General features: G+C 36.6%; 1 protein-coding gene across 1 annotated transcript; it reads right to left on the bottom strand.

Annotated features, from left to right (window-relative positions):
• Nucleotides 1-718: 718 nt before the first annotated feature.
• Nucleotides 719-23,713, bottom strand: LOC129267354 (SID1 transmembrane family member 1-like). Its single transcript, XM_064103230.1, has 8 exons — nucleotides 23,663-23,713; nucleotides 21,529-21,631; nucleotides 10,560-10,633; nucleotides 7,382-7,428; nucleotides 6,664-6,769; nucleotides 6,171-6,281; nucleotides 4,696-4,809; nucleotides 719-3,722 (listed from the first exon to the last, which is right to left on the bottom strand). Exons 1-8 carry the CDS (start codon nucleotides 23,711-23,713, stop codon nucleotides 3,660-3,662), a joined length of 669 nt encoding a protein of 222 aa, XP_063959300.1. The 3' UTR covers nucleotides 719-3,659.
• Between the last annotated feature and the right edge of the window lie 1,110 nt (nucleotides 23,714-24,823).

The raw sequence follows: 24,823 nt of genomic DNA, 5'->3' as shown, positions 1-24,823 counted from the left end.
TCAAGATGACATCGTAGCTTTGATCAGTCCTGAGTCGGCTTCATTTGTGTGACTGCAGCTTTAATCTCTTGGGTACTGTTTGATGAAGCAAGCGGCATCAACAATTCGTCATTTTTTATGATTGATCATATACAATACTATTTGCAATCAATCACAAAAACATATCTCCAAGACTGATGGTAAGCTTTATGTCATAAAGCCTCTTTCACGATTGGTGGTGCGACTGCTTACAATCGTTGCAATTGTGTGCAACATATATTGTGACCAAATGATCGCAAGAGCGATTGTGAAAGCCCCTTTACAGGACCCAGGACCCTTTCTTAAAAAAAGATTTGTGGTTGATCCAATCAATGCAAACAGTTATGTACAATGTCATTTCAAAGAGTTCAAGCACACAAAAAATTATGTGTGCTGTGTTATAAGCAATATAAACATATTGCTTATAAACACAGCATACTGAAGTGTTTGTGTGCTTTAACTTGTTTACAAAGGGACTGTGTAGACACCAATCACACAACATTTTGACACTGAATGATTTCCATAGTTGTGAATGATTGGATCAATGGCAACACTTTGAAAGATTGGTTTTAGTTTTGCTTGGCCAAAGAAAAACGGGCATTCAACTGAAACTATTAGAGCTGAAAACTTTCATGTCTTTTATGCTGGGTAAGTTCAAGTTCAGTTAACAGTATGTTGTGTTTTCCCTTTTTTTTTAGGGGGGGGGGCTCAACTATGGTTTTTAAAACCTCAGTCACATTTCCCCTACGACTGCCCTAAAAGTAAAAAACAGCCGTTTTAACATTTTTGTAGCAGCTACATAGTGGTGGTTATAATATAATTAGATAAAACGGCTATTTTCCACTCGTCGTACAGCGAAAATGAGACTGAGGTATTACTGTGATACAGGCCTTCTATTCTCATTGTTTTTCTATGAAACCACACAAAATTCTACCTTTTTTTCACAACTGTAACAGTTACTACTAGGAGTTGACTAGACTCAAAACATATCGTATGGTACTGAATTGGATATTAAATAGCTCCCTCTCTTGGCCAAATATGACCAGACACCAGAAAACCACTAAGACCATACAGTATAACACTGCTCTTTTGAATATACATGTACGTGTACAGTAGCTTACAACCAGTGGTACACATACATACATGAATAATTAATTATTATACATAACAATCTCATATACATATAAAATGATAAAGTACTGAACTTGTGGAAGAATTACGTGATATCAAATGCATGCCATGCATAAATGTATATCAAATCAAGAAAGATACTTTATAGTTTGACATTTCATATTGACTTTTGAACATCATTTAACATTAAAAAGACAAAGCAATGATCGTTTGTTACCTAGTTTTAACATCAAAAGAATGTTTAAAAAATAATAAATTAACATTTACATGTAAATAAGATCTCTGAAGGGTCAAACTTACTACATATTTAAAGATAAATTCCAGTTTTGGTAACGATCTAAAAATGACTTTTTACAGAATCTAATATAAAGACCACCCAAGTGTCTGTTTGTATGAATAAAAAATATGTGCCAAAGGATTCTGGAAGAAATTGTGTAATTGCTGAGAAATAAGCAAAATAAGCGCGGATTCGGTCACTTCCGTCGGGTCTTTATTTTAGCAATAATAATACACTGTCCCACGTGTGCCTATCTGTGTTGGTGATCTTCAGTGTGAACATTTTTCAGCGTAGATTTCAAGATTTCACAAAGTTCAGTTTATGTAACTGTACCAGATCTAGATCCTCGATGATATACTGACAATTAAGCCTTGTTTTAGAGACTTTCTCATGAAATCAGTGTTTACTGCAAATACTGGAATTTCTCTTTAAAGAGAATACTTAACAATTATCATTTTTACACTAAGAAAGTATTCACAATTTAAAAATAGATAATGTATGTGAGCACATGTACTATCCACAATAAAATTTATATGCCATTGGTATAACAATTTTTGTAAGAATAAACAGTGTATCACTCTAGCAGCAAAAAAAATCCATGTATTATCCAAGATTATCAAAGATTACCAAAACATATTTCCAAGTATGAAGCTAGTTCATAAGAGTTGAGTACAGGTTTTTGAATAAAACATGAATCACCATTGATATATATAAAATGAACACATTTTTTTAAATAGCTAAACATGTATGCCAATTTCCTCATTATCAAAGATCATCAAAACATATTTTCATCTCAATCCACTCATATATTTTAACATGATGTAACATTTACTTCCAGATACAATTTTACTTCCAACACAATATACATTGTATCTTAGAAACAAAATTTTTCCACTAAATACTTTAATCATCACATTAAAATTATGAAGACACATTTCAGGGCAAAAGAAAACATTTACTTGCACAGATAAAGTTCTATCTGTAACACCATATCTCTTAGAAACATTTTTTTTCTATTAATACTATGCATATACAGTATACCAATTGTCTCATGATTATCAAAACACATTTTCAGCAAGAGATCATACAAGTCAAAGTTCATATTCTGAACAGCAAACAAAACAAACATTACTTACAATATATCTTTGAAAAAATTGTCTAGTCACAGCTGAAAATGTTATGGCAAGACGTAAATAATAGCGTGCAATGTACATAACAGGCCAGAGAATGGGACTTTGAACATTCAAATTGGCATTAAACTTGAAAATTGCAGGAATTCTTACACTTCATAGCAAATGGAATTGAGGAACATAAAGGTTACATAACAAGTTTGGGGGTACTGGAATGACATCAGTCTTAATTCACAAAGGTGATTTGAAAACCTGATGTTTCTTGTATCAGACCTCATTTAGAGTTTCAATACACACACTAATATGTCTACACCACATGAAAAAAAAGGAGGGGGGGGGGGGGGGCCTCTGGGCTCTTTCAACCCCAAGTTGCCCCCCCCCCCCGACCCCCGGAAAACTAAAAGAGGGCCCCTGAAATTCCAAAATGGTCCAATGTGAGCCAATAGAGTGTAGCACTATTCAGTCTGGTGAGGTAAAACAGTAGCCCTGGAAAGTGTATCATCAATTTTCGCCTGCATCACTTCTCTCCACTTTGGGGTGTAAATCTGGTAGATGGAGGAAGGAGACACCAATATTGTTTCTAAGTGTCTAAAGGCCACCACACACCTTACGATTAGTCTGCGACCCGATTTCAGAATAAATTGTAGTAAAATATGATGCCAATATTGAGAATGGAATATCTTACTGTGTAATGTTCTAAATCATTGTACACATACCTATATCAAAATTTGTGACTATGCTATTATCCCTATAAGAATAAAAGCGAATATCTAGTCGTAATGACGTCATAGCAATCATACGATTGGCTACGGTTGAAAGTAATTAGGTCATTACCAAAAAAAAAGACTTGCAATCATCCAAAATTGTTATATGAGTGTTCTCTCAGTTATCAAACCTGAACATCGAATAAAAAGATGCTTTTTATTCACATTTTCAGAAAATTAGCTAAATGCGATGTGTTTCAAAATCGGAATGAAGACCAGTAACAAGGTGTGCGGTGGCCTTTATAAACCTATCAGGCCATTCATAGTATTCCAATACATGTACTTAAAAGGTTTGCATAACTACTCCCCATCTTTGGTTAATGGTTTTAGTAGCTGGAGTTAGAAAACCCGGATCTTGTTTCTTGGCGTCTGGTCCAGATCATCATCAAGAAGAAGAACACCCTATAAATAAAAGTCAAATATGTAAACAAAATATTTTTGTTTTTAATTTTTTGCCCGTCACACACAGAATCACTCCTGTGCCACAATAATTTCAAGGTTCAACCTTAGGAGGGGATTTGCATGGACTTTGCTATTTCAGCTCACAATAGCCTTTGATTGGTTGATTGTAAAGAAAGCTTTGTGTGTACACAGTACAATGCAATGCACCATCACTATTGTGTATGTGTGTGTATGAACAATAGACTTAATACACTCTGTGTGTATTGTGAATGGGCTGTGACTTGAGTTGAAGTTGGAAGCCCCCTGTATGTGACTCTAATTGAACAAAGCAATCAAAGAGTTGAGGATGAAGTGAATAACAGAACTTGAGTTAGGGAGATTATCTTCATCATCAGAGTAGTTATGTACATGTATTCTTTAACCCTTACTTAACTTGGGGTGGGGGCTATTTGAACATCCACCCCTACCCCTGTAAAAATTGCAACTATGTTGCCATGCAAAACTTTGGTTACTTTGTCGCTTGCCGATTTTATTTTTTGAAGTCTTGGAACCATTTTGGCCAAAATCAGACAGAAAATGTATAATTCATTCACTTAAATTTCTCCATAGGGAATAGTGGATGGAACAGCTACAGAAGATTGCTACGAAATGGCAAAGTTTACTGGGTTTAAAACAACATTTTAAAAGAATAAAGCAAACAGTAGGATGACTGTATACTCATCAAACAAAACAGAGACCTGATGCTGAGATGAACCATAAGTTGGTTCACTTGATTTCTTCATAGGGACTAGTGCATGGAACAGATAGAGGATGGCTACAAAATGGTGCCTTTTACTGGGTCTAAAACATCATATTAACCCGTTGAAGATTGAATGATTTTGCTCTAACACAAGTGTCCATAGGCTCTAGCCCGCAAATATGCGGTATCAGTCTCCATCGGGTTAACAGATTAAAGCAAGGAGCATATACTCACCACGAAGGAAACAAAGAGACCTAACGCTGAGATGAAGTGCCATGTGTCGTGTCCATCAAAGAAACCCATAATGGTACAGTCAGCGTTAAGTTCCCTGGATTGAGCTGCTGAATACTGGGATTTCAAGGATAAAAACCAAACCATGATTTGAGGTAATAAAGGCAACAAGTGTGTGTAATTATTCTAACGCCTTGGAAAAATGATGTGTATTACATGTACATGGTTTATAATGTAGTGATGTGGATCCTTCTTATTGATAAACGATCCTCATCTCAATACCATGACTGGTCACTAGAACTAGTCATCAGTACGAGTTAGTCATTAGTACATGTACCTTTTATTGTTAGCTAAAATAAATGACTTGTTACAAATTCCAGTTGCTAAGAAATCATGCGGGGAACGGGCATTTGCTCATGCAGGGCCTAGCCTGTGGAATTCTCTCCCAGAGTTTGAAAACCCAGACTTCAGTGACCACCTTCACGGTCAACCTGAAACATACCTGTATAAGAGTGCTTTTTCATAGACATTGATTTATTGTTCAGACATGTATTATATGTAAATAGTTTTTGTTGTTTTGCTCTGAAGGGCCTTGAGCATCTAATCAAGATGGAAAGTGCGCTATACAAATCTCATGTATTATTATAAATCACTTGATTAGGAGCCAAATCACTATTTTAAAATCCAATAAAAAGAATAGAATTAACATCAAGTCAATATAGACTTCAGGATGTCAATTATGGAGAAAAGTATATCTCCGGGATGGATCCAGGCGGAAAGGCGCATGGGACACAAGCCTCCTCTATATCTTCAGAATCACCCATTGAACATACAACATACTGTACATATTGCTGTATACCCCCTATGTAAATCATTCTAAGAAAATAAGTCATCTGCCCTCCCTCTGCCCCACCCTATTTGGATGAGCTTAAAGGAAAATTAAACCTTTAGAACAAGAAAGCTTGTGTGAAAACAGAAAAATGAAAGAAACAGATCAATGAAAGTTTGAGAAAATCAGACAAATAATGAGAAAGTTATGAGCATTTGAATATTGCGATCACTAATGCTCTGGAGATCCTCCCTTTGGCAATGCGACAAAGATGTGTGATGTCACTTGTGAACAACTCTCCTATTACTATATACATTACAGATTTTCAAAGAATACATTATGGATAAAGAGTTTGTATCACCATAAGAAAGAGCAAAAAGAGAAATTTTGGGGGTATTTTATAGTCCATCAAAGGGTAAGTTGTTCACATGTGACATCACACATCTTTGTTGCATTGCCACTGGGAGGATCTCCATAGGATTAGTGATCGCAATATTCAAATGCGCATAACTTTCTCATTATTTGTCCGATTTTTCTCAAACTTTCTTTGTTCTCCTTCTTTGATTTTTCTGTTTACACACAAGCCCACTTGTTCCATAGGTTAAAATCTTTAATTTAATCTTTGTCGATATATGAAGGAACACATTACCTGCCAGCCTGTGTTCTTGATCTGGAAGAAATAAAGAGCTGCTCCCCAAAGAAAGAGCGTCAGTGTTATTAGAATACTAACAACCAGGAGGATCTTCTCTCGACAAATAAGCTGTGGGAAAAAAAGTCGAAAAGCAATAGACCTTGGATTAACTAATTAACAATTCACTTTATTCACATCAATTAATAGAGTAATTGTAGTAAAAGCCTATTAACTGATATATGGTCTCGAAGAATAATGGATTTGCATCATCAAATCAAATTTTTATGCTACAATGTATGAGCCATGTGCGTTAATTGTTTTAGTCAGAGCACATATTATATTAGATTAAATTCACTTGAAGGTCCCCCTCCCTCCATTAGAGATTACCCTACAAAGACAACACATACATGCAAATCATATCAGTCTATATTTAAATAAAGCTCATTTGGTGGCTTTGGAAAAATAAAGATTGAAGGATTAAAGATAAAAGTGCAAATCTTCCGCTACTCACTTTCATAATAAAGTAGAATGAAAGATATAACAGCATGTTAACAATCATGATGGCAAGAAGATAGGAGGCAAAGTCCATCGGTTGGGTCACAAGTCCTAAAATACTCCTGAAAGAAATGAAAAAGGAACATATTCAGGTAACATATCCAAGGATACCTACACATTAATGTTATATATAAAGAGCTCATCCTATATTTTCTAATGAAATTCAAATACACATGCAGGAATTGATTCTTAGATATACTTTTACCCATGAATTCAATAACAGCAAAACCATTATCATCATCAACTTCATCATCATCATCATCACCATAATCATCATCATCATCAACATCATCATCATCAACATCATCATCATCATCATCATCATCATCATCATTATCATCATCATCATCACCATAATCATCATCATCATCATCATCATTATCATCAACATCATCATCATCAACATCATCATCATCATCATCATCATCATCATCATCATCATCATCATCAACATCATCAACATCATCATCATCATTATCATCATCATCATCATCATCATCATCATCATCATCATCATCATCATCATCACCATAATCATCATCATCACCATCATCATCATCATCATCATCATCACCATAATCATAATCCTCATCATCATCACCATCATCATCAACATCATCAACATCATCGTCATCATCATCAATCACTAAAAAGTAAACTACAAATCAACTTACAATGCTAGATTGACTACGATTCCCACAGTAAGAAGAGCTATTCTGGTCTGTAAAATAAGAAGAAAATACAATTCAATGTAACTGATTCATACAAGGAAATGATCATTTAATCTCTGGTAAAAACACATTTCTAATTAGTAGTGACCTTTAACAGACATTAAGTTACTGAATGATTACATAGTCAAATGAGATTTTAAAAAAAGAGTGAAATTTGCATCATCCATTATTCTCGACATTATACAAATAGCAAATAGGCATGACTGCCATGGTGCGAGATTTTGCATGAGGTGAAAGAAAGATGCTTTATTCAATGAGGCGTTAGCCAAGTTGAATAGAGCGTCTCTTTCACCGAATGTGAAATCTCGCACCAATGCACGAATGAGAATATTCGCTATGTGTTGTACAACGCCTCGGAGTTTAGCGAATTTATGAAGAAAAAAAAAGATTTTTTCTGTGCAGTAATCTATGAAAGGGGGCAAAAATATTGAAAGCAAAAAGCAAAATCTCACAAGCGCACATGACCTCGGGCAGCACTGCTCATTTAGCCAGCAGGCTATACACATATTTCACCTTCATTTTTTACAGAGCACAATGAATTGAATCGTATTGTGACGTCACCTCCTAAAGCCGTGCAACGGTACATTTTGGATGGTACGTTGTGTGTGCAATAGTACCAATGTTTGATGTTCAGCCTCCCATTTGCTCGCTTACAACAAGCTACATGTAAGTAGGCGTTGTACAATACTCCTTTATCTCTAAATTTCAATTTAGATGAGGTGAACCGCAATTTCAGATTGATTTAAATCAATTAAAAAATCAATTCCAACTATTTGTAATAACGGGCCCTGAAGGTGATTTATTCTGGGACCCCAAGATTAATTTTCCACTTATAGTTCAACATGATATCTTCAGTGAGGACAAATTTGAATGCATACATCAGTTTCATGCCATTGTAAAGCAACAATCTTAAACAACGTTTCTGGCTTAAATGTTCCTGACAATAACCAAATTCCCGGGTGAATTTGAATCAAAGTCACGTGCTCTGACTTTTCCAGTGAATCACTTGACTAAATTTAACAACTATGTTCCGGCCGGCCGTGACTAAGAGAAGGTAGACATTCCCAAAAAGACCACCAGAGTTTTAAAGAGTGCATTGGGATGGAGGACGGAAAGGTGACAGTGAGGGGTTCTATGGAAAGTGGCAGGTAGTAAAAATTGAATGGAATATAAAGAATATTAGGGTTGTTTGAGGTGAGGAGGAAGGAGAAAGAGGGGGGGGGGGGTGGTGGGGACGGATGTGAACGGGAGATGGAAGATATGAGGAAAACATTTGGGAAAGGGGTATAAGATGAGGAAGAAAGGGAGGAGGCGAGGGATGGAGGTCGGAAAGGAGACAGGGAAGGATTAGATGAAAAGTGAAGGTAGAAAAGATTGAATGGAATATAAAGAATATTAGGGTTGTTGGAGGTGAGGAAGGGGTGAGGAAGGAGATAGAGGGGGTGTGAGAACAGGGATGTGAACGGGCGATGGAAGATATGAGGAAAACATAGGGAAGAGGAATAAGATGAGAAAGAAAGGGAGGAGAAGTGATGAGGAGAAGGAGGGGGGGGGCAGAGGAGGAAGATAAGAAAGAGAAGAATGTGTAAGAGGCAGAAAAGATGAATGAGAGGAAGATGATAAAGAATATACAGCAGCAAGAGGAGATGAAGAGGGAGGAGGGGGATGAAAACAAGATAAGGAAGGGGTTGGAAAGAGAGGAGGTGGGATGCTTGGATATAGCATTAACTTTCTGACTCTGAATTGGATAAGGAATGATGGGATGGTTATAGGAGGAAGAGGAAAGAAAAGATGAAAAGAAGAAGTATTAAGTGGAGGAGGTGTGGGGGATGAAGAGATTACATTATATGATCATATCATATGTTTATTGGCCCATTTAATGGTATTTATTTATTCATGATCTGGTGAGAAAAAGTTGTATATTGTAATATTAGTTTTGATACATTTTGTTGTGCAAAGTATTTCTATTTCCTTAACGCTTCATATTTCCTTTCTCTTAACCGCTTTTATAAAGGCAATTTGCGACTTTGCGGTTTATAAGATTGTTATCATTATTTATTATTATTATAGCTATTATGGAGGCTGCACCACAAGATTTAGAAGCAAGTGAATTCCTGGGGTGGAGGGGTGGGGTGGGGAGAAACAATGTATAAACCTAAATCTGAATTTATAATGAAGTACAGAAAGCGAAGACAGATTATTTGGATCTGGGGACCTTACATGACTAAAGAATGTAAGGGAGTGAGAATAAAGGAGTTACCGGGTCTCAATGCAACTCAAAAGGGACTCAACCACAAAGAAGAAAATAGAAATAGAATTTGAACAATATCTACAACAATATACAACAAAAGAAAACACTTTTTACCAAGACAGTTCAAATTAAATTGAATAACAAAAAAAGTATCTTGATTTATGCAGATACTTGATTTATGATATGAATTGAAAGTGTATAGGCCTCATGGGAAGAGAGGGGGGGGGGGGGCAATGGGGAGCTAACATTTCCAGAGGGTTAATGGTTCCTGGTATAAAAAGGAGTAAGTCTTAAGGGGTTTCGGATCAAATGTCGCCCCGGGGCAGCTCAACTAGGTAAATATCATCAAGATTAAAGAAATCCATCCCAACGGCTTTTCTTGCTGGTGACATATCGGACGAGACCGGATACACACTCCATTGGCGCATGTGTCATCAAGAGCCAAGGGTCTGGTTATTCTTGTACAATCCCACTCCTCAAAAATTCTTTTATTTTCACTTTCGTTGCATTGAACTCTCCTAAAGCATTTTAAGTTTGAAATGTATTTTGCATCTCCTTTGTGTCTATTTTTTTTCTCCTTGGGTGGTATTATTATAACAACGGCAAACTTAAACCTAGGTCAACACTGGGTTAACTTACATGTAGACCACATTTTCATTTGGTGCCAGTCATCACTTCATTCAAACATATGTGGGAAAGTATTGAGTGACTATATCTGTGCAATGGACTAGCATACAACTCAAATGCATTTAACTATTAGTGACATAGATGTAGATTACCATAGATTTAAATGTAAGACAATTTTTTCTTCTTTCTTAGATGCATATACATGTAACATTACAAATCAAAGTTAGTCTTCATAATACATACCGGATGAGTTGGTCTTGCACAGGTGAATATATCTGACTTGCAAACTAGGAATGTTCTTTTGAAAACACCACCATCTGCAAACAACAACAAAAAAAGAGAAGAAAGAGAAATATCACTTGTCATATGAAATAATGGTAGCTTCAGTTGTCTACAGGCATCAACAGAATAAGCTCTAATTAAACAATTTGTTTCTCTAGCCTAAAATCTAGGGAGACAATGTTGTCTTTGTTTTTACCAAGTTGATCCTGTTGCACAGAGTAGGTTTCAAGGTTTCAAGCTACACTGACTGCCTCCTTCAATCCTGAAGATTCTTGCAGTATTGTAGTACCGGGGACCGACAGGTGCAATACACCGGGTAAACACCCTACTCTTTGACAAATAGTGTATTGGTTTTAACGTGCATAGGTTGTGACTCTCCTATACACGGGACCAACATTTGCGTCCTTTCCGATGGACGGAGTGTTTTCCAACTGCATTCACACCTGCACTGAACACAGCGGTGAGGCACGCTAACACACAACGCTAGCATCAGTTTTTTGTTAGACGTCTTCCGGCATGCTGCGGGACTCGAACCCACGCACGTTGAGATCTACGATCTTATCCGGAACAGGCCCCCTAACCGACTGAGCTACGCTGCCTCCCGCAAAGCGTAAGCGCTACTTCTGAAGCAACAAGACAGCAAACTGTCACTGGGGAGAAGGAACCGGCTCTACACATCTGTCTTGCTTCAGATGGTGTTTTGTTTATATCAAAGAATGTCCCTGGCAGTTTTTCGTAAGAAAAGACTGCAGCGCATTGTAATCAATAAAAAGAAAGCGATGACTACAGGAAGATGAGAAGGTAATGGCGGTGGATTCATTCAGATATTCCACATTGTTTAGAAGGGAGATCAGCTGAGTGGGGATTCCTGTACATTTATAAAACAAAACCTTACCAACATCAGGGCCATGTAATACAATGCTTTATAACACTTGATCATAAAACAAATTTTCAGTTGATTAAAATGACCACAATGTACAAACAACCATGAAAATTAGTCACTAAGCTTCCTGGTAACGGACCCTGGAAGAGGAAAGAAAGATAATGCTGCAAAAAAGTACAATGACATCAAAGGAGCTCCATTTAATGTCCTCCAATGATCACTTCAGCCGATGCAACAGCTGGGGCGCAATGTGCATCTGCACATCCTCAAGTATCAAAGACAACATTGCTTAGCTATGGCTAAAGAGTCCCACCCATATCCTTCTCTTACATACATGTAGCTACTGGCTACAAATTACAGGAAACTATTCATCTGGAGATAGCATCAGACACCCGAGGCCAAAGTGTCAGAATGAATCGAAGACGGAAATAAAAAACATTTTTGCATAATCATCGTCTGAACCTTATTCAACCTCATCATTTTCTGGCACGGTTGAGCACTTCTTTATTATCTAAAGGGCATCTACTGTATGGTTGACTAAAATAAATGTATTGACATTCGAATGATTGTTTGAGTTCACTCTCCGATAGGTTGTTGACCTTTAGATAGTAAATCGAAGCAAGAAATCACAAAGTTGTGTTGATTATCGTCGCTTGGATGTTAAAACCTTGTATCTCAAATTTTTTTGAATAATTTGACAGCAGTTCAGTAAAAAGCTGTATTTTAGAAATATTGCAATGGTGGAAACTTATGTTGTCTGAAAATAGTCTTCTAATTCATGAAGAGAAATCTTTCCAGACGAAAGAAGGTTCCTACTTTAATATGACAGAACTCTTTTCCTTTAATATCTGTCCTAAAAAAATATTACATTTTTAGATACAAGGTTTGAACAACCGAGATACGCCAAATGCAAGCTATTGTATTGTACATGATTAATGGCACTTTACTAGAAGATAATGAGTCATTGTACACTCTAAGTTGCATGGATTCAAAATAAATTCAGATCTACAACGGTTAGAGACCTAGCAAATTCTGGTCCGATCTTAATCTTAAATTTCAATATTCAAATCCTTTGAGATTTAATTAGAATCTTTATGATTAAAATCAAATCTACTATAAGATCTCACAGGACTAAAAACAACAGTTCCTGCCAGCTGACTCTTTATAAAATCAAGTCATTTCTAACTATTTTGTTTTAGAATGCTAGCGTAGTTACGCTATTGTATACCATAATATTGGATTGGAGTTAGACCTGTGGTTTATCGCATTCTATTTCTAACTTACATTGACAATCCACGAGACAAGACACATCTAAATTAAACATGAATCTGTCAAACTCTTGGATGAAAAGGAGAATAAATTCCAGAAATAAAAGAACATCTTGATCCTGTCAAGGATGAAAACCAGTCATGTATTTACTTTAAATGACAAAACATCTCATCACTTCCCGCAGCCTACACATAATTCACTGACAGTCCACGCTTTGGGAGGAACTGTCACAAAAGTTACTGTTAACTCAACAAAAACGGCGGAAATCTACCCCTTCCTGCGCTAGTAGAAAGCCGTCTCCGACATCATCGCCCACAAACCCAAAGCATCGTGTCATCGCTGACATTAATGTTGCATAATTGCTACCTGTTTTCGGGGAAGGGGGATAGCGGGCGAGCCGGGAATTCTTTCTGGGGGATTCCGTGGAACTGGTCCAATGGATTCTTAGGCGTCTTGAAAGATTCACAAGGTCCCAGGTTCATGAAGGATCTTGTCTGTTGCCCTTTGGTAGACAGAGATCTCATTGAGTCACAGTGCGTGGGTTGTGACAGAACCCAGTTACATGCTTGTTTTAGGAATCGAGGTAGACGTGAGCGTGGGCAGCAATTCACCAGTGGGGTTAACTCGTCAGTTATTAAGGAGAAAAATTGGAATACAATGAAAGAAAGCATGATTCTTTCTCTTGCATATTACAGACTCTGGATATATTGAAAAAATGATCTTGAAGAGGAATGATACAGATTCACATATTATCCACTCACACCTATAAGACAGACCATGTCATAAAATATAGGAATGGCATAATGAAAGGAAAAAGAAATGAAAAGAAAAATAGAGTTTAAAGCTGCTTTTTTCCCTTCACTTTTCTTTTCATCCTTTTTTTTCCTTTTCTTCTTTTTAGAGGCATTTTCTGGGAGGTGGGGGGGGGATGCCCCCCCCCCCCCACGAATGCGAAGCATTCGCTGAATGGATATGATATGTGGTGACAAGGGCCAATTTCAATGTACCTAGAATGAAGCCAAAATAATATAATGGACTTTATTATACATTCTGGCCCGTATTCTGAAGTCGGGTTTAACTTAAACTCAGGTTTAAAGTTGTGGTTTAAGTATGGATAGCCAATTGTTACATAAATCACTAACGGTAGAGATATCATATTTCAGCTCATTTGGCTCTGAAATCATTCATAATTGTCAATAAATTATAAATAGATGATTATCTTCACCATCAATGAATCAGGATAGAGCACAGTAAACATAAGAAACATACAACTTAATGAAAAAATTAATACTTTTGGCTTCCCATGCTTAAACCACAACTTTAAACCTGAGTTTAAGTTAAACCTGACTTCAGAATACGGGCCTCTGAATACTAAGACATTTTATTCAAACAGCATCCCTGCTACCTGTGGGGCCCAGGCATTAGGAATTGGCATTACACTGTCAGAAAAAAAAGTAGAGTCAAACAGTGTGTTAACAGTGTGAAATCACCTTTACACTGTCATATTTGAGCATTTGGATAGTGTAAAACCACCATTTTCACATACAGGTAATCCATTACATGTGTGTGAACTCACTGTGAATATTCCACACTGTTTTCACAGTGTAAAATCATCTTCACACTATTACATTTGAGCATTTTTACAGTGTGAAAACAACTTCCCATAGTCCACTATGTACATGTAAACACACTATGTAAAAGCCTCCACAATGTGAAATCATTTTCACACTGTTCAATATGAGCATTTTAACAGTGTGAATCACATCGTCACCCAGCACACACTGTGGACATACTGGCCCGTATTCTGAAGTCGGGTTTAACTTAAACTCAGGTTTAAAGTTGTGGTTTAAGTATGGACAGCCAGTTGTTACATAAATCACTAACGGTAGAGATATCTTATTTCAGCTCATTTGGCTCTCAAATCATACATAATTGTCTAGGAAGTATATATAGATTATTGTCTTCACCATCAATGAATCAGGAAAGAGCACAGTAAACATAAGAAACGTACAACTTAATTTAAAAAAATGATACTTTTGGCTTCCCATACTTAAACCACAACTTTAAACCTGAGTCTAATTTAAACCTGACTTCAGAATACGGGCCACTGAGAACAGGGTTTGACATTTTTTTTATAGAGCAAGAGGTGGGAGTGTCTTTTTCACACTTTAAAAACTAAAAATGAGGCACAGCTTGCCAAAACACTGACTAAACTTATCCAAAACTCGAATCAAGAAAACAATAATACAACCGGAAGATCGGAACAGGAAATTGAGAAAGGTGACTGCGGAAGTAACTGTTCCGCATAATTGGAACGGGTAATCATCAAGTCTCTTTAAGATTTGTGGCTGGTCGCCTATGGTTGGTTGCCAAAACATTGAATCATCGATGAGCTATTTTACCTTCACAAGCTGTGCAATTGAAAGTGGCTTCACCTCATAATGCTAAGCAACAAATGAAACAAATTGTAAACTGTTCCCTAATACAGGTACTGCACCTGCTGGTTGAATGTTTAGAATATTGAAATAAGAGTTAACATACTTAAAGTTACAAGGGGCCAGGTCTTCATACAAAAGGGGTAAAGCCATATCTGATTTTCAAAAAGAAAATAATACGAAGGGAACCTACTGCACAATCCAAAAAATACCTTTTTAGAACTTTTTGAATTCCTTTGGAATTGTTTAGATTTCTGTCAACGCCTTAGTCATTAATCACTCAACCGTTGATGAATTTTTAACTCTCGTGACTTTAAATTATTATTAGGCAGTATAAATGAGGGCTAACACAATCTTCAATAGTTCTATTGCCATTTAAATTAAGTGGCCAAAAAGATTTAAATTGATAAGTAAAATAATGAAAATTATTTTAAATATAGGAACTAGAATGATTTAAAAAGGTTCTTTCAGAGTCTACAAGATAATGCACGAAAGTCAAAAGCTGATATGAAATTTCAAACAGGTTTTATTTGTTAATTTGTATATTGAAACAGTTTGTGAACCAAGTGACAACTTTATGTATCATTTATTTTGAACCCGTAAGTATCAAACTTATAAAACAGCGAAACCTATAAAGGAGTCCAATCTTCTATTGATTCACAATAACTTTTGCACTGAAAAGAATTATTGATAGAAATCGGATCACAAACTAATTAAAACACCCCAATAAATCTGTCAAGTCCTCAAATCTGTCAGCACATTACCTGAAATTCAACTGAACTAATTGGATTTGGCACGTACATGTACATTGTACACTGAATAAGACACCTAGACTCAGGTTAATTAGCAGAGGCCTGTTAATTACCTTAATCTGACGGAAACTTAACCTCTAGAAACCTTGGAAAGGAAGTCATAGAAACCTTGGAAAGGAAGTAATTCTGGTTGCATTCTTCAAAGCAATCAGATCTGCAGATGGTTTTGCTGATATTTTTGCTTAAAGAGAATAAATAGCTCTGATCTAATTTTTCTCTACTTTAGTCCCCTTTTTTTTATTTTGCATTTTCCTTTTCCTCTTCTTGATATTCTATTTTTACAAATCTTTTTATTTTCATTATATGGCCTATTATTGTTCTCAACATATTATTCTTTTCTTAATTTATCTACTCTAACATTTCTAAATCATTTTCATTCCCTCTCCTCATTGTTGTTTTTCTTGTGCCTTTTCCTTTTTTTCTTCTGCTTCTCCCCCTCCTTCTCCTCATACCCAAATACTAACTAGCTTTCATAAACCAGTTGTTTAATCTTTATCTAACAGAAACTAGATACTGGCAAGGAAATGCCCCTGGTGTCCGGTTGAGGTCTAGGGACAACCAGTCTAGTCTGGAGACACGGGTACACTGGTTGCCTCTCCTGACATAGCACAATACTCAGGTACCCCATCCCCCCGATAAACCTGTCAACAAATTTAATAGAAATTGAGTGAATGCACGATCAAGGGTAATTTGATTATCTGATCAGCACCTTTAATAGAAACATTGCTGGAGTAGTGATAGAAAACTAGATTATTGATTATTTGTATAGTGCATATTACCTCTAATCCAGGGTCTTTTAGAATGTTCCAATATTACCTTGAGCAGTGAAGTTAGATTACATTGCTTACAGCATACAATGATACTGTACTATTCTTGTATCTATTTCATTATCGTCATTGTTAATTATCAAATCTCCACTAGTCATTATTACACAACAAATCACAAACTATTTCCCCTTCCCTGAGCTACATCTGTACAAGCTGTCTACCAATTAAAAGCTTAATTAGGAATAACTTTATTATTGCAAGAAATCTGATTATGACTGTTGAACTAAAAATGCTCAAGAGGAGGTTGAGGAGGGCCCTACAATGCGCAAAGTCACTGGGATGACAGACGGTTGAATTAACAAAGATTAAAGACTTTCCTACAAAAATGCTTTGATATATAAGCTGGTATTAAAATGGCTGTTTACAAGAAGCAGCTGTAACAAATGTTCACAGGGGAAATAAGCTGGCATTTTGGGGTTATGATTGAGATATCAAACACTCTTAAGTTTACATTCTAGGCTCAATGGGTACAAATTACTTTCAAATGAATACTAATGTAAACATTGCTCAATAGCCAATCAAAATGAACGATTCCATGCAAATAAGCATTGGATGGCAAAGTTACATTACATCACAATATACTTTCAGCCAAGAAGGGGAAAAGCAACCATCCCCCTAATTTTCAAATGATGGGGAAGATATAGAAAGAATAAAAAGACAGAGCAAAAGAAAGAAATAAGATTATAAAAACTAGAGATCTGGGTTGTGAAACTCTGCACCCAAGTTCTTCATCTGAAAAAAAGTCACAGGGAGATTGTTTTCTCTCACCCCCATCCTTCTCCCTTTCAAATACCCTGGTGAAGCCCTAGGTTTTGTATTATTGAGGTCCTAAGACCAATTTGAAATGCAAGTTGAGAGTTTGTCTAGAATGATTTTGGTTAAATACATTTCTATTTAACAGTAATTCATAGCAATTTGGTTTAAAATCAACTTAATATACATGACAGAAAATGTTATGAAAAAAAGAACTTCAAATAAAACTTGTTGGGCAATTTTTTTTTCAATCATTCCATCCCCCTCCCCTATTAATATACATAAAAAATATGAAATTAACCACCCTACACATTCCTTGAAGGAAAAAAAAAACAGAGAAAAAAAGTTCTTGTGAAAAGAAAACATTACTCAGTGCATTCAGTTACATGTGAAACAGGATATCATAGCTCTTAATTATATAACTGGTTTTAATTATCCCATTTAGAAAGGTACATTCAAACCCATATTAAAGTAATTAACTAGAGGAACACTAATCAAAGTCTCTGTTTCACAATTAAATGCAAAGTAATGGAATCAAAATGGAATCATGCAGTATAGATCCCTCTCACATCCTCCCAAAAAGTAAAAAAAAAAAAAAGCAAAAGACGAAAGCAGATTTGAACTATATCCTTTTTCTATTAACGGTACTTCCGAAAAACTAAAGACCTTGCTCCTTAAAAAAAAGTTTGATGAACTATAATTGACCTTTTCTTGTCGGTACATGTACGTAATATTTCACTACACACTTAAAAAAAATAATTTTCTTCTGTTTCTTGGGGCAAATGTTTTAAATCTTATCATATACCATGAGTGACAGATCAGACAACGAGTTAGGCGACTTCCATCTAATTCAGATCATGTGACCTTTTTAATCTCTTCCGGCAACTGGATAAAACTGAAAACAAAAGTCGACATATAGAGACTTGGGGTTCAAAAATTCAGCTCTCATCTGCCTCCAATTGTTTAAGGCAAACAAAAGATATCCTGAAGTATTTTGAATATGATTCATGGTAGTTAACATACTCTCGAAAATAGTCAACCTCTACCACTAAAAGTTGTAAACAAATATGATAGTTAACATTTGATTTTGTATTGATGAGTTATTATAATTACCTTGTTCTTTTTTTTAATACTTTTTAATACAAAAATGATAATGATAATGGTAATAATTATAAATGTGATTTTCTAAGGTGTCAAATCTATTTTGATAAAATGCTCAAGGTGCACAGGTGAAAAGAGAGAAACAAAACACTTTCAAATAAGTCTTCAGTTTTACTTTAAATGCTTTAAGTTGATTTGATACAACAGATCTGTCGAGATGGGGAATTCCAGAGTGAGGACCAAGCATGAACAAAAGCTCATAATATATAGGCTTATTATATAAAGCAGTGATGTGTTTAAAAAAAATCTATGGTCAAACCCATCATGCTGAATTTCATCTTTTAAAATACTAGAGTGATGAAATTGTGAAGACTGAAGCATCTTGTTTCAAGACGATCGATCGGAACAAGTTGCAACATCTAAAATCCCACGTGGCAAATTCCCGTTGACACTTGTGCAGAAACTGAGAGTATGGTAAATGATGGCATATGTGTTTCACCATAATCACATTTCGTGCAAAAGCAAAAAACCAAAACCACTTGTTTTGGCTCCATATCAAATCAAATTCAAAGCTTAACATGTGAAACATTCATGAAATGTTAAGTGTTAATCACGCACCATAGGGATCTGTTCACACCCGTTAATTCATAAGGAGTGGGACCAGTGTCACTTGTGTTGTCATACACACAAATTTGGTGCAAATTAAAGCACAATTAGTTGTGTTTGGCTTTGGATCCACATCATGTTCTATCAATGTGAAACGCGCTACACTATGAGGAATGTCCTTTGATGTAGATGTTGGACCCATTTCACACCAAGAATATAATCCAAGCATCAATTCTTAATGGTGCCATATACCGAAACACTTAACACTTTCAATTCGAGGGGGGATATTTTTCCCTATCCATGCCAAATTACATTTTGTATTGATAACAAAAACAATTACATCCACGGGCTTATTACCATGGGGGGGGGGGGGGTAGATAAGTTTGAGGGCAAATGTTGTTACATATTCGGCTGACGGTATTTATGATGTAGTTTGATTACATTCCATGCAGACAAGCAATCAATAGGTTCTTGGCTGGTTTTGAGGTCCAGGGTTCATTTCACGAAGCATCTTTTCAATGAAACATTGCTTTCAGCCAATCAGATGCAAGGAATTTGATAGCTTAAAACAAAATATTACTGATAAGTAGCATGGTGAAACCCTCTCCTGCTTGGATGAACGCAATCCCTCCTTCGTCTGTGAAGAGAAACAGTGACTCCGCCCAATGCGAACCCATTTCACATTGATAAAACCATAAAAGATCATAATAGTATTAGTCAATGAAACCGGCCATCTGCTTACAAAATGTGACCAGATTCCGTGCAAGAGCACAGCCATTTGGTTTTGGCTCTGGTTCAATTTCATGAATCAGTGTGAAAATCATGATAATTAAATGAAGAATCACACACGCACCTAGCAGGAACTATTTCATAAACTACAGAGTGAACTTCTTGCTATTTGCAAAAGAACAAACCCTATTTGCACTGATTTCTCGCCAAGTAGTGGCTGAGACGAGACTAGCGGTCGAAGAAGAGAGTTGGCGAGACCCGGGTGAACGTGCGATCGATCAAGCAATTTCAGGCCTTTTGGATTCTGGTGGAAATGTGGATGTATGAATTATTCATGAGCATACTGATGCGCCAATCAGTATCGTCAATGCTGATGATGTCATTCGACTGGTACACTTCGCTTCTGTTGTACGGGATTCATTGATGATAATAATAATATAGGTATATTTACCCAGGGAAGCCACTTTAGTTCTGAAAACTGTTCTCCCAGCGCGGCAGCAGGCCCTGCTATTATTATTACCCCGGCTTTAGCTGGGCTGCCTAGGCATTCAACAGATTTCTTTCTACCGGGTACCCATTCACCTCACCTGGGTTGAGTGCAGCACAATGTGGATACATTTCTTGCTGAAGGATATTACACCATGGCTGGGATTCAAACCCATGACCCTCTGTTTTAAAGTCAGAAGACTTATCCACTGGGCCACAACGCTCCACACAATGCAAAGGATATGCTCGCTGATAGGCCACTACCTCTAAACTAGCAATCATAAGTCAGAAATAATGGTTAACATAAGGAATCCAAGTCAGGTTCCTAAGGGCTCTGTAGCTGAGCTCGCATCCACCAGCGACTAGTCTTTGGACAGTCAGTTGGCATTTGAAATAAACATGATAACTGACACTGAGCTTTTTCTAAAGGCTATCACTGATTTCAACCATGATGCTGTTATTAAGATCAAATTATGAAAAGAAAAAATCTACACATCTTTCGGCATAGATTTGTTGAGAGTGAGGATGTGCCTTTGGACTGTAGATTTTTATTCAGATTATTCTGACTTTTTTTCTTCAAATTTTTTTCTTCCTCTCATTCTCATTTTCGTTTTTATACCTGTACCTACAAATCTTTGATCAATTCTTTGAGGGATCCACATTCAACAAGCCCTGCTTTTTCATGGATCCCTCCATTTACTCAACTTTTTTTTATTGAAAAAAGAGTTATAAAGGTAGCCTTGCAAATCGTTTTATCGAGAATTGTATACATTTTGTTCTATTTCCCTTCTATATATTGTTATTGGTTAATATGATTATCTCGTTATTTAGTGTTTACCATAAACATTTTTTTACTTTTCTTGTATAGTCATATTGCTTGCAATGTATATTCATTTGTATTGATTTGTATGGTTATCATTTTATATCTGTGTAATTATTTCCTATGTTGTATCATTGAGTTGAGAAATGAAATAAACTTGAACTTGAAAAAATGTATAATGTATAAACAACTGATGATGAAACACCTACCAATCCTGACGGTGCCCATATAGTAGATTTGTGCACTGAGTCCAAGGCAGGTAAGCATATGAACAAAGAAAAAGACGATGTAGAAGTAAATTGATGCAAAGACCTACAGAAAGGAAAAAAGAAAATAAATACAAAAGATTGATAGCAGAATAAAATATTGACAAACTTTCAGGCCAAGATTTTAATTTGGCTTTAAAACTAAGAGTGGTTTTATAATTTTTTTTTTTATAGGCAAAGCATATTCAGCCTATAGTAGGCAAGGATAATTTTATTTTCAACATACGACAATATTGAGGCCATTATACCTTCCCCCCTCTCTCTCTCTCTTACTCTCCCCTCTGTCCCTTCTCTCTCCATCTCCCCTCTCTTCCTCTCATTCTCTCCACCCCCTCTCCCTTTCCTCCTCTCTGCCACACTCTTCTAAAGTCATTCCGTCTCTACATGTACCCCTTCTCTCTCTCCCTCTCTGCTGTCTCTCCATCCCTCTTCCCTTCCTCCTCTAGACCTCTCTCTCTTTGTATCTAGCTCCTTCCATCTCCCCCCTCTCTCCCTCTCTTTTTCTCACCCCCTCTCCCTATCTCTCTCTCCCAATACCTCCCCTTCTGCAGACAAGGGATTATTCAACCTCGTTTTTGGCACACCCTAGCTACATACCCCTGATTATACCCCTGATCCAGGCCCACATTCTCTGAATCACTGGGATAAAATTATCTAACTTTGTCACACCCCCTAATTAAAATTATAAGTAGGCCTTTAATTAAATCCATATGGGGTAGGATCACACCTCAAAAGGGGGGCAGAAAGGAAAGGGAGCGGTACAAATATAGTATGTTTCTATGTGAATTTGGATACAGTTAGATATATTTGGGAGTTTGCAAGGAATGATTGCCAAATGATTACAGAAATCATTTAATAATAAATCAAAATATCAATCTAAGAATGGAAAATAAATAAAGTTATTGTAAGATCATGAGGGTAGCCTAAGCCATGAAATATACATCACCAACATCAACATAAGCATTATCATCATCATCATCATCATCATAGCCGTCATCATCATCATCATTGTATATTATCATTATTATCACATATCATCATTAACATCATTTCCATTATCATCATCAATCCAAACTACATCGCACTATTATCATCATAACCATTGCGATGCAATTGTTATCATCTTCATCATCATCATCATCATCATCATCATCATCATCATCATCACCATCATCATCACCACTGTCAACACAACTATCGCTCTAAAATTTTTTTTCACCATCATCATCTTCAGCATGAACATTACCATTAACATTATTACTGAGAGGAGATGAATGTTTATCCATCATTTTCATCTTCATCCCCACTAGCCTATAATCTAGGCTGCAGTTATTGTCTTTGCTGTTATGCTGAACGCAAGAGATACGTCTGATCTGGCGAAGACTACTAGGCGGAGGCTGCAGTTATTGTCTTTGCTGTTATGCTGAACGCAAGAGATACGTCTGATCTGGCAAAGACTGATTTCTGATTGGTCCGATTTACTTCTTCTCATACATATGCATGAAAATTTTTTGTACGAAAAACTGGCGTCATTTCAAGGTCGATAATAAAAAACAACATCCAAAGCAAGACGGGAGTGTATAGGCGGTGGTTGCTTCGCAGCCACAAATGCATAGTCTTCGCCAGATCAGACATATATCTTGCGTTCAGCATAACAGCAAAGACAATAACTACAGCCTCCGCCTAGATTATAGGCTACATCCCCACATGCAGTTGAAGAAAATTCATAATCTCTTCATCAACATGCCACTATGTCATTGCTGGTTTGCAACAAACAGTTTGCAAGTACGTCATAGAAAACAAACGAACCTCAAAGGAAAAAAAAACATGAAAACTATTCCATCTTACCCAAACCCTGCCAGCTGAAATGCAAACAACACTCCGACAACCCAGTTTCTCACCTCACCTGTCAAATCCGACACCTTCCAGAAAAAGCGAAACTACCCCAAAGTACGAGCCCCACTTTCAAAGACGGTCATGGCATTCAAGATAACACACATTCACATCCTAACTTTGTCCAGAGGAACATCCGATCACCCGCCTAAAACAGAAATTAAGATAAAGGAGAAGAAACAACCAACGGCTGGAAGATAGCTTCTACCAAGTCCCAGGAGTCGTGGCTCTCCATAACGTTCAGTGATGCGGTGTTGATAAAACCCCCTCTGTGGTCGTATTGTCTAATAGTTCTCACTTTTGGTGGGAGTTCAGCCAAGTGTCATCATCACAAACCAGTTCATAACATTGATGCTTCAGAACATATTATCCAAAATACGTTATAAAAACTGATGACATCAGAATACAGGGGTAGGCTAATATTGGTCAGTCCTATGCAACCCTGGAGAGCAGGCAATTTTTCTTCAATATTTTTTTTTTGGCAGGCAACTTTTCACAACCTACTACGTAAATCTGCAACATTGGATAAGCTTTAGCACTTCCAGGGCTCTTTATTTTCAAGGGCTCTGTTTTATCATTTGGGGGGGGGGGGAGGGGAGAGAGAAATCGCCCCAAGCCCCCACATATTTTTTTTCCGGCTATAGAAAAGTATCATGTTTTGGTGGGCAACTCTCTTGAATTCATATAACAGGGTAAGATGTGCAAATCCAGTAATCGCGCTATTCCCTTTTGAAAGACATTGATCTTCATTTGCCACACTCTACCCAGGTGAAGCTAACTATAGGTATCCCTGCAAGATTCATTGCTTGAAATACTTTAATAGTTGAATGGAGGTGATGGTGTAGATGGGGCAACAATGATGTGCCATATCTGAGAAAGTGAAACCTGACCAAGACAGATACACATAATAAGGCCCATATTCTGCAGTCGGGTTTAACTTTAACTCAGGTTTAAAGTGGTGGTTTAACTATGGAAAGCCAGTTGTGACATAAATCACTAATGGTAGAGGTTCAATGTATCAGCTAATTTGACTCCCAATACATTATTAACTGTCTGGAAAGGACAAGTATGACAGTTGTCTTCACCATTTAAGAATTAGTAAAGAGCATAGTAAACATGAGAAGCATTCACTGTAAACAAAATTTTAAAACGTTTGGCTTCCCATAATTTTAGTACAGAGTTAGACCATGGTCTAAGTTAAACCTGACTTCAGAATATGGGCCTAAGAGTTTATTTGACTATTATTCTTTTCACCGTATCAACTACTGATCAAACTTCTACTTGAAGACAGGAAAGAGATACTTGGACAAGACTGACAAGGCTTCAACAAGATCATTTTTGTTCA

This window comes from Lytechinus pictus, chromosome 8 (assembly GCF_037042905.1).
Source record: "Lytechinus pictus isolate F3 Inbred chromosome 8, Lp3.0, whole genome shotgun sequence".
NCBI classification, from domain to species: Eukaryota; Metazoa; Echinodermata; class Echinoidea; order Temnopleuroida; family Toxopneustidae; genus Lytechinus; species Lytechinus pictus.
The sequence above is the reverse complement of the archived record's forward strand: the minus strand, read 5'-3'. Positions and strand labels throughout refer to the sequence as shown.